The sequence below is a fragment of the Spinacia oleracea genome, chromosome 2 (genome assembly GCF_020520425.1).
Source record: "Spinacia oleracea cultivar Varoflay chromosome 2, BTI_SOV_V1, whole genome shotgun sequence".
Classification (NCBI taxonomy): Eukaryota; Viridiplantae; Streptophyta; class Magnoliopsida; order Caryophyllales; family Amaranthaceae; genus Spinacia; species Spinacia oleracea.
The window spans coordinates 95,510,864-95,523,035 of NC_079488.1; the positions used below are offsets into that span (position 1 = coordinate 95,510,864).

The 12,172-nt window shown below is 34.2% G+C and overlaps 1 protein-coding gene across 1 annotated transcript; it reads right to left on the reverse strand.

Moving 5' to 3' along the window:
* Nucleotides 1-4,549: 4,549 nt before the first annotated feature.
* LOC130467102 (histone-lysine N-methyltransferase, H3 lysine-9 specific SUVH5-like) lies at nt 4,550-7,841 on the reverse strand. Its single transcript, XM_056835562.1, has 2 exons — nt 7,613-7,841; nt 4,550-6,177 (listed from the first exon to the last, which is right to left on the reverse strand). Exons 1-2 carry the CDS (start codon nt 7,629-7,631, stop codon nt 5,117-5,119), a joined length of 1,080 nt encoding a protein of 359 aa, XP_056691540.1. The 5' UTR covers nt 7,632-7,841; the 3' UTR covers nt 4,550-5,116.
* Nucleotides 7,842-12,172: the final 4,331 nt, after the last annotated feature.

Below are 12,172 nucleotides of genomic sequence, written 5' to 3' on the forward strand. Positions count from 1 at the left end.
AAGCTGCAATATCGTAAATCAATTCAATCAAATCATACTTGTAATCCCGCAAATCATAAAACATCATTATAAAACATCAATCATTCATAACATCATTCATAAATATATTTCGAAGGGATTGCGGGTACTAGCAATAACCGTTACCTCAATTCCACGATTGTTAAGCGTTGCCCTTGGTTCGTTCTTTCTGAGCTCCGAGTCCGAATTCTTTCAAAATATTAAATTATTGAATTATTTATTAAAACGATAAATAATTTAAAATCAACATCTTATAAATAATATGTTTTATATAAATTCATTTATAATTAACGAATTTCAATAAAACATATGTTTTCCTAATTTAATTATTAATCGAAATATCAATAAAAATATATATATTTATATTCCATAAGTCGATTTACACAAAATATCATTTAAATTCCATTTTTTGTTAAATAAAGCTAGTAATTTACTTTAGTAAAATCGATAATCAAACCTGAAAAGTAATAATGATTTATTAGTGAATAATTATATCATAAAAAAGAAAATATTAAAACATTAATATGACTAAATAGAAAATCTGAAATCAACTATCCAAATTTTAACTCACCCAAAAGCCCAACTAAAATGGCCCAACTTTAAAATTGGGTTTGAGGAAACAAAAATCAAGATTTCACTTTGAAATCTGATTTTCGGTTTCCTGGGAATGGAAACACGAAGCAGAGGAGGGTACGAGGGAGCACGAAGGGAAGGAGAGAGGCCAAGGGAGGAGGTGGCAGGGTGGCTCGGTGCAGCGCCGGGGTGCGGTACTGATGGTGGTGGTTGTGCGGTGGTGTTACAGGCGAGGGAAGGAGGAGTAGTGCGAGCGAGGGAGAAGGAAACAGGGGAGTTTGGGGGTGTTCTTGGGGCGGTTCTGGGCGGCGTCTCGCCGGGGATTGGGGCAGGAGGTGGGTACACACGGTGGCGAAGGTGGTTGGGAGCGGTGGTGCGACGCTGATGGTGCCGCAAGGGAAGAAAGGTGGAGGGAACAGGGGAGTGGGTGGCTGCCGAAAGGTAAGAGGAATTAGGGGGTGGGTGTTGGGTCGAGGTTGCGCCGGAGATGGTGGTGATGGTGGCTAGGAATGGGGGCGCAGCACGGTGGTGCAGCGAAGGGGAGAAGGGGACGGCAGTGGTGGTGGTTGTTGGTGGTTCGATAGTGGTGATGGTTTCCAGTTTTGATAACTGATTTTGGTTGGAAAAATGGTGACAACTTGTGGCTTATTTATAGTGTTGAGTTGAGTGAAATCATTGGGAATCAAGGCATGAATGTAGTCTGAATTGTGGGTGGAGAGGAATGAAGGAATTCCTTCATTCTTGTTCTTGTTTGTATGCTATTGTTTGTACGTGAATGGCAAGGAAGGAAAAAAAAGATGCTTATTTGTTCCTTAGGGGCATTTTGGTCATTTCACATAGTTAGGCAAGATTTCTGAAAATTGGTTTCTATTTTAGGAAAATGTTTAATTAAAAACAAGTTTTGAAATAATTCTAAAAAAAAAGAAGTATCGTTAACGAAAAATAAATTAAATTTTTCGAATAAAATAAGAACGTTATGAAATCATTAAAAATCCGAAAATATTAAGATTTAAAAAAAAAAAGTTGTTAAGCTCGTAATTATGAAATTATAAAATCTAAAAAATAGTAATTCGTGTAACAATATTAAAAATTCAAGCGAAATAAAAATTTGTAGTTAAAATAAAGTTCGAAATTAGGTTTTAAAATATTTTTAAATTAAATAAAAATAATTAAGCATAATTAATCGAGTTTTAAAAATTCGGGGTATTACAGTACCTTCAAAGCTTTTCTGGTGGAGTAGATGTGTTTTCTGCTACACATTGCTCTATCAGTAAAGTTTATCATAAACTTCGGGGTGACATACAGAAGGTAAGCTGGAAGAAACTCTTGTGTAATAATCCTACTCCTCGGAAGTGCACTTTTATCATTTGGTTGTCTGCCCTCAATAGGTTGGTAACTTGTGATCGTCTTCTGTAAATAGGGGTCGTTTGTGATCTTGTGTGCTGCCTATGTGAAATGGATACAGAGAGTGTTGATAATCTATTTTTTGAGTGTATGTTCTCGGCTTCTGTTTGGAGCCAATTGCTTCATTGGTTGGGTACGTGTCATAAGGAGACCTTGTAAATGGGCCGATGAGATGCATTTTCTGGAAACTCAGGTCAATACTAATTTGGGGAAGCATCAGTTTTATAGATTGATGATTTCTATTGCGGTTTATTTGTTATAGAAGGAGCGCAACCAAAGAAAATTCAGATCCTTGAAGCAAAGTCCTGATAGTATAGTGCATGAGGCCAAGTTTATTGATTATGCTAGAGGCCTTAATGTGTCTAAAATTGTGGGTTGTTTGTCATAGGTTTGTGGGTTCTTCAATTGCTAGATGGCTGATGCATTAGGTTGTCTTGTTGTTGCAGGTCTGTTGTGCGCTAGCTGCGTGTTGTTTGTAGTCTGTTGTGTGTATTTTGTTCGGGTTGCGGGCTGTGCACCCTTTTTTTTCTTTTATTTTCGTGTTTCTGTGTTTCTTTGATTGGTTTTTTATTGTTTCTACCTTTTGGTAATAAATTTCGCTATTTTATCCACCATTTATGCATTTATTTCCTAACGGGGTACAACGATATGATGTAAGAGTCCGACTGATTCGCAATTATGACATTTGCTAACATGGAAAATGTTTGTTTTGTCAATGTTAAGGTAAATGACCATACTCCTCATTCAATTTTTCATATGGTCTGACCTATATCATAACTTTTTCTTATGGTTTCTTTTGTAGGGTGAGGGCATATATACAATGCAATGTTTTCGGGCCTGCGATTGAAAAACTCATAGGAAGGTTTCAAGAGGGATTTTTGCAGAACAGAAAAATAAAATTGTCCCAAATTGAAAACAAATGATCATTAAAGAAGAAACAAATGTGATATGTGAAGTGAAGGATGACATTTTCATACCTTCATTCCACTATAATTTGGTTGATTTGAACCGATTGAGTTACCACATCGACTGTACCAATAGTGTTTGGTACTTTTGTTCACCTTTTTTCAATATTTAGTTATCTTACATATGCGGTTTATTAATTGAAACATTGACAATGTTTTAGATGCAATGGGATTGGTTCTATATGTTTCACCAATTGAGCATATTGGAGTAAATTCAGTCAAAAGAAGCGTGTCAATAATGGATACAATATAAATCCTTTAAATCATTAAAATGTTATTTACTTATCGAATTTACCTTTATTTCATGAACATTTGTCTTAATATTGTTTTACTTTCTATTTGCAGATGGAATGTTATTAAATCAACACTTTGCAATGAATTTGTGCACGTACTTGGTGATGAAAATTTTAATCAAATTGACATTTGTCCAATAATTGTAGCATGTAGCCTGCATGTCAAGAGCTTTTATGGTACATCGTTCAAATTAAAGTATCATTACACGTGCAGTCTTTTTAATATGTATTTCAAAGTATAATATTCATATGTGATAATATTTCTAATTGATATCTACAACCAGGTACACATCTTAACACAAGATGCAACACTAGGGTTTATGTTAGCCCGGTTAATGAAAAACTACAACCTTATCTACATGTTATGAACAAGTTCGCTAAATTCATGTACAATATAACCTTAAGCATTTTTCTTAAAAGTGTTTTCACTTATAGTATAAATCAAAAAATTGGCAAAGATAAAGAGAGCTTGATTTCGTTCGTCGACATTTTCTTTAAAGTCGTCTATTGATATGTAATTGACTACATAAATTTCTGAATTAATTAGCTCATGTTTTTACATTTAAATATATTTTTTGCAATCGTGCAACCTAAAGAACGCAATCGGATCATGAAAAAAGTTTTCTCATTCTTGGAAACAAATCTTTTTTATGGGTGCTACCTCCACCAATTGAAAATTTTAATCTAGAACGTTCTTATACTGTTGAGTGCATGTGGTTAAGTAAGTATATTGCGATCAAGAAAAGAAAGTGATACCCACTATTTTATATGTTTAACAACTTTACTTCAGTACTAAGATTTATATAAAAAATGAATTGTGAAAAACATTATGGTACGTAAAGAGTATGAAAATATATATAAATTTAATGAATAACTTTGGTATAACTGCAATCGAATAATTATCTTATACTAAATCCATTTCATTAAATTCTTTACGCTTTGAAAAATGTGTCCAACAATCAAAACTTTGACCATAAATTCTCACTATTATGTCTATAAAAAATTATCATGAGAGATTTTGTTAAATTCGTCACAAAATGTAATTTATAAATATCAACTTTTTATAACTTTTTGTCATACAAAATTGGATACATTAACGGTCAAACAATGCACCGGAGTTTGTGCAAACAGTAAGTGTAAAGATCCTTTTGGAATGGAGGAACAATATGGTTTAACAGGCAACCCAGAATTTGGATTCTACATAAATTTTTCACAACTATAAAATTATAAAAAATTGACATCTGGAAAATATATATCTCAATACGAATCTAACATGAACTCACATGACTACAATTTTCTTACGCATAAATCACAAAAAAGGGCCAAAGTCGTAGTGAGAATAGAGTAAAAAATTAAATGGTGCAATATTTATGGAAGAGAGAAAGTGGTTAAACTTTTATAGGTGTAAGGATATATTTACATGTAAATATTGTTTCAAAACCAATTCTAAACTTGAAATAAAATTATTAAAAGAAAACAGGGGGAGTAAATATTTTAATCCACTAACACCTATCTATGAATTAACATAGAAATCTAGCGTAAAACACACACAAAGGGAAATAAACTACAAACTATCTAATAAATTCGATCGTAACCTAGGCAAACTTTGCAAGAACCAATCATAGCTAACACCACAATTTGTAACTTGGTGAGAGTGATGGATAGCTCAGTTGGTTAGAGCTTCCATCCCGGTTCCAGGTGATCCTGGGATCGATTCTCATCCCCACCTTTGTGGCTCATTTGCACCAAAAAAAAAAAAACAATTTGTAACTTGGTTAGCTTCTCCATAGCAATGGTAGATAGTGATCATCCAAGCTAGCCCACTAATCATGCTAAGACGTTTCCATGCAACTAATCACCAAATTAACAGTAATACGAATTCCAAATAATGGGTTCCTGAGCGGGACACCTCATTAACTTAAAGTGGAAGTGCATCTTACCATATGGTCCCATTATCTTGTAGCATGCAACAACTTTGTACAAGCCATCATAAATAAATTCTGTGTTTTTGACTCCCTTGTTCTTCATTCCACGAACAACTCTCACAACATTTTGAAATTCCATGCTATTCTTCAATGCTAAATTACCCCTTTTAAGCTCTTGATCTTTAGCATATTTACCATTGGGTTCAAATGTTCCTCCTACACCGGTGTATAAAATCTCATTCGCCTTGGACAAATCATTATAGTAACTATCCGTAGCAACGATAGATATTGCTATTAATTGACCTCTCACTCTTGTATAATCGATACCATCAATTAAAGGAGAGTGGATGCCCATTATCACAAGCTTAAGCCTTAAATCAAACGTATCCCCAATATTAACGCCGGGTACTGGTCCAATGTTCTTGGGTGTTTTAAGCAGCTTCTTCATCATCGTTTCTCTTTTCTTTATAATTCTCCATGCCTTCAAGTCAATCCTCAAGTTAGGCATGTTTCCTTCTTGCCTACTAAACTTCTTGTACAATTCGTCCAAGCACCTAACGAGGTACAATTTGTGCTTCACTTGAGGATGAGCATAATCATTTAAATCAACACCAGCAGATGTACGAGACATCATCTTGGCCTCCATCGATTTGACGAATGATTTTGTCAATTCGTGCACACCAAGACCAATTGACGTAGGAGACATCATCTTGGCATGATGACCAAGATATGCATTCCTACTCATTGGGATTTTAGGGTTAGACCTTACTATAAGGTCTACACCTTTCTGATCATTATCAGAAATGTTAAAACGATTATAAGAATGTAATCGTTTAACTATACTCCTAGTGGCATGGAGTGTGCCGTTACGAATCGTTTTCGTGGAACGGAATGTTCCACGAGTTTTGTTCTCCGATTCGAGTATTCCGTCTATTAGTATTGTGGAACGGCGAGGTTTTAGATCAGAATCACAAAATTTGGTTCTACCATGGTACGCTACTGCATGCGGAGGAAGGAGAGTACTTGTTAGAATGTTAGCTTGGGAAAGGATACGGGTTCGGGCTTTGGACTACGTACCCTACGAGTTCAAAAAAACAAAAACAGAAAACACAAATTTCATCCCGATGTGATTCCTCTTTTTCAACATCGTTGGAAAAATCAACAACACACTTATATATTCCATTTCCATACTGTACTATTAGCAACAAAAATAACAGTCTCAGTCACATACAAACCAGAAATTTAAGATACAATCATATTAAAATTATAATTAACAATACTACTTACAATTATAGACTTTTTGTTTACGCAGTAAAAAAGTTATAAAAAAAAGTTTTTAAGATAAATCCCTATCATATCATATGCTGGATGGAAAATTATTAGAAAATTATTAAACAAGTTCTTACAGGAAAATTATTAAACAAGTTTTAACAGGAAAATTAAAGATTTTTGGAACCAAACATGATAAATCATATTTTTCTTTTCCTTTCTATACTTTTACTTACGATTCCCATCTACCAAAAGTTTTTCTGTTAACAATATCGAGGAAGTTATGAAAGTTACCTACCATATTCGATTGGAGACGTTGTGATCCAAAGATCACTCTGCCAAGATTGTGCAACCATTGTGGACTTTTAGTCATTCCAGATGTATCACCATTTAGGTCTGTTTTATAGTGTATAGAGTCCATGAACTCTGTTATCTCTCCAAATTAAGATAAAATTTAACAAGACTATTTTTTTAAATCTCAATAATAAAAAAATAGAACCGTAAATGTTTTTTAAATAAAAGATCACCATTTTAATTTTTAAAATCTCAATAATAAAATATAGAAAATAAAAGATTTGTTTTTGCAATGGAGGGGCATTGCAAAAACAAATCAAAGCAAGAGTTCTACAATTATATACTCCGTAGACATTACTACCATTTCATTATTATTGTTGTGTAAATATTTTCGCATTATTAATAAGAAACAATTGACAGCAACATTCAAGTTCTAAATTCGTGAACGAGCCCATAAAATAAATTGGCAAATACCACTAAGGCTCCGTTTGGTTCGGGGTTAAACGTTTTCAGTGTAAAATGATTTTACATGTAAAACATTTTCCAAGAGAAACAGTAAAAGAAAATGGGAGAAATGTTGAAGATTGGGGGCAAGAAAGGAGAGGGAGGTAAGGAGGAAAAGTGGTTTCACTCCTTTAAAATGGAAAAAGGTTTTCCACCTTTGCGGGAGTTATGGAAAATTATTTTCCATTCATTGCCCAATCCAACGTAAAATGATTGAAAATGGGAAAACCGTTTTCCATGAAAAATTTTACGCCCTACCAAACGGAGCCTAATATCGAATGTTTTTAACAAGAACAACCAACAATACTACTACTAGAAGGGTATGAAAATGAGTAAAAAAACACAAATTAGAGAGGAAATGGATTACCATTACTGATGGGTGCCATTGTACTGCGCCGAATATCTACAACCACCAAGTTTCGACGCCTAGGGTTTTTGCTCACACAATTCGAAGCCGTCGCTTGAATTTACTACTCCTAATTTCCGAAGTAGAAATAATTGGGTTATATAACTAACATATTTGGTTGAAATATGGAATGCGAATCGTAATTATACTGCAAGAAATTGACCTTTTGGTTACTGGCGATTAACCTCCCTAGATTAAGTTTAAAAGCGCCAATTTTAGGAATTTAAAATATTTGGTAGAATTTAATGAAGGAAATTAAGTGTAACCGCATATTGGCAGTTACGTAGTATCAATTTTAATTACATACGCCTAGATTTTTGGTTTGTAAACCCTAGAGTCTCGGCCATGACTTATAGGCACTTATAACTTACTACGTATAAGTTACTAGTCGTGATGCTGTGAGTGTATACAAACTAAAAATTACCACACATAATAGGCAAAAACTTCACAAAGCCCGACCATTTAAAGAAACATTAAACATCATTTATATTAAAAAAATCTCTATTATATAGTGTAACAATGTAATACATTAATACTCATCCATTTACAATCATTGGTTGCTTAGCATCGTTAGCACTTACACCCAAAAGGCAAAAGTGCATGGCCGTCAAATGTAAGGAATTTAGCCCAAATTACTTATCTAAATACTACTAGTACAACTTTGTACGAAGTATTATTTAGGCCCCATCAAGTTGTGTGACACTATCACACTCCATATTAGGAAGTTGAACTTCCTTCCATACCATCAAGCTCAGCCTCTGATCCATCTTGAATAACCGCATTAGTAAAAAGCTCACTATCTTGGTGCGTCTTCGGAGTGGTAAGACCTGAAGGCCTCCAGTGAGGCAGATTTAAAAAAGAAGGGAACATGTTGTTTAGATAAGTCAAGAATCAAAGTCTAGAAACAATAAGGGATAACTAATTACAATTTATATCTAAACTAAGTATTGATAGTTCTAAATAATTGTGTCATGTAAACAAAGAAGGAAACAAAGTCAACGAAAGCAACAATGTCTGGTTACCTTCTTTGTCAGTCATTCTGTTGTACATCAGTTACAAATTTCCACCAGTCTGCAAAGCACCAATAATCAACACTGAAATAAAATTGAAATATGGTATGAACACCCGTTGTTAAACTAAAGCCACAGATTGTCATTAGAAACCCAAACAATTTTTCTCATAACAGTTCTATATTATTTTACAGTTTTACTTAGTGGAGAAGACAATGGAGTGGAGCCCATACCTAAAACTCTTCCTGATGGGATGGAGCCAGTGGCGGCTCCAGTATGGGTTCAGTGGGTTCAACTGAACCCATACTGGAAAAAAAATATTAACTAGTTTCTGAAACTAGGAAATATGTTATCTATATTTTAGCGCTAGTATTACTCAAAGAATTAATTCTGAATCACTGGTTAGAGCAGCAAACTCACAGAGAATGGATGCGGGTTCAATTCCAGCGAGATGGACTTTTTGATTTATTTGATTTATTTTTCTTCCTTTCTTGTTTACTTTGTTTCTCACCCCTTTAGCAATAGTTTTAAACTTTTACAAATACATATTTTTATAAATTCCTATTACTATACTTCTTTCAAACTTTGAAAATTATAAATGGTTTTGTTTTATTCATTTTCTTTGATTTTTTTTAAAAAAAATTATTTATCTTATGTACGGAGTACTACAGTACGTATAAAACCTGTTATTTGTACACAAAAAATCAGTAAAATTTGCTAATATACGTTTTGCACCAAAATATGACATGTTTTTAAATTTTTCGAACCCTTAATACAGATTTTCTAGCACCGCCACTGGATGGAGCTCACAGGACATCAAGTTTCGCGTTCACTTTTTTGTTAGTCAATGCAAGGGGTGAACTCCTGAAGGAAAGATAAGGTGTATAGTTAAGCTGTAATTGACTGTTGTTGACCCAAAAATGTTATATCACACAGCAGTACTATAAGCAACTTCAACATTTGTACTCTTCTTAAACACCACTCTAGCTAGCACGACTACTTTGCATATTATTTCTGTCTCCGATTACTTTAGAGGCCCAAAACACCTTAACATTTTGTTCAAATTCTCCTCTGAAGGTACAACACCCATCCCACCAAAGTTCACCCAAAGCTCTGTTGGCATGTCCAACTGCTTCTGGTCCCCTATTGGTATTGCAGGAACTGAATCAGGATTACCATGATAAAATTGTTTCCTGGAATACTTTTTAGGATTAGGTTGAAGAGGCTTCTCATGACCACCAGAACCCATCTCACCCAAGTCTAAGATCCATAAATCAATATATCATCATTTAAGAAGCTTCTGGTAACCAGGCATTCTTCTAAAACTATCAAAATATAAAACTATCAACCAACAATGCAATATATCATCATACACTACAAGAAATTGTACTATTAACGACGGAAAATCCCGTCGCGAAAGGCCAATAATCGTTGATTAACGACGGGATTTCCTGTCGCGAACCCGTCATAAAAGGGGGTCGTCGTTAATAGAAATCCCGTCGTAAATTCGTCGTAAACCCGTCGTAAAAGACATTTGCGACGGTTATTCCCGTCATTGTTTGGTTGTTAGCCCCGTCGCAAAAGGCTTTTGCGACGGGATTTTTGACCCGTCGTAATAGGGTTGTCGTTAAAGATACAAATTCTTGTAGTGATATAACACAGGGAAACGATAAATCCAAGAAAGAAATTTACTTCTTCCAAGGAAATCAACTTTAGAAAAATGTGATTTTCCTTGGAAGAATTAAAATCTTCCTTGGATTTATCACTTGCCTATAACACATTATCAAGCAATCTATACTTAGTATTTAAAAAGTAAAACCATAGATGTTTAGATGATATGTGGTATCCCCTTTTTTCATTCATCCTTTGACATGTGGCATCCCTTTTTTTCATCCATCATTTATTTTTTCAATTGTTTCTCATGTTTATATTTTACAAATCTAGCACCTCTTTCACTTCATCTTCTCCATTCAATTTTTTTTTTTTGAAGGAATCTTCTCCATTCAATTTTAATTCATATAACATTATTCAATCTTTTCCACTTCATCTCTTTGTTTAACACTATTATTAAGTCATCTATAATTTAATTTTATATATTCTTTTAACCTTCAAATTTCTCACCTCTATTAAATCATGTATTTCGACTCAAATACAAGCCCTCAATGTAATCCCCCGTAATTTTATAAATCTTATTAATATATTTTAACGTATAGTTAATTATACTTAAATAGATTTTACGAATTTTAGAAATAAAAAGGTAATTAACGAATATTTATTTTTATACGTTCTAAATATTTCAACGATTTATGAAATTAAAATAATTTTAGAATTTTATGTTGAAAAGAAATCGAATTACGAAACCGATTGAATTTAGAAAACGATCCTAATCGATTTTGGATTGAAATCCTAAAACTAAATCCTAATTCTAGCCCAATTGACAAAGCCCAAATAATAAGACCCAAAACACTTTACTCCTTCCTTCTCTTTCAATATTACGTAAAAAAAAAAAAAAAGGAAAGAAACAAACCAACCATCTCCTTCAAACTCACGTAAACCCAAACCCTCAAAACTTGCTCCTCTCTTTGCACCCGTCGCCGCCAACCACCGCCGGACTAACGTCGCTGCACCACTCTCCCATCACCGCCGGTACACCTCCTCTCTCCTCTCGTCGTTATCTTCTCTTTCGTTTTTATTTTCTTGCGTTCGTTTTATATCCTCCTCATCTCGTTTATGTTTTCTTGAACCAACGGCAGCCACCGCGTGCACAGCCGCGACCACCAGGCCAACCACAACCGTCACCTACATCATCGTCGCTGCCCTGCTCAGCCGACACCCTCTTCTCTCTCATCCTTCGCGTGGAAATCCTCCCTTTCCCTGCTTGTTCTTGCGTAAGTCACCCGCGCCACCAGCCGGCCACCGACGTCGCCAACCTGATCTCACATTGCCACCGTGCCGCCTTGCCGCAGCACCACCTCCGGCCAGCCAGCCTTATCTCCCTCACTTTTGGTTATTTCTCAAACCCTTCAAACTGTTAATGTTTTAATTTATATTTTATTAATATAATTCATGTTTTTCTTGAATTAAATTATAGATTTTATGAGTCAATTATGAAATTCAGATTTTATGTTTTGCATAATTAAATTATTAATTTTCAGATTATATAATTGAATTGAAATAAGAATTTTAATTATTAAAGCATGAATTTTTAAGGTTTTAATAGTTTTAAAATCATAGTAGGATGATTATAAATTATGAAAGTTATTATTTTTATGATTTTAAGCATGTTGGACATATTTTGGAGTAGTTTGAAACTATTTCATATTGCTGAAAATTGTAAATTGCGTGTTATATTGGAATTTGTGATAATTCGTGATCGTTAGTGAAGTAATCACTATGCTAGGAGATTTAGTAGTTAAGTTTGGATGTTGAGGGAAGTTCTAAATATGTTTAGGATGTATTTAGAATGCTTGTTTATGGCTGTGAATTATTAGAAGTTGATTGGGAATCTTTA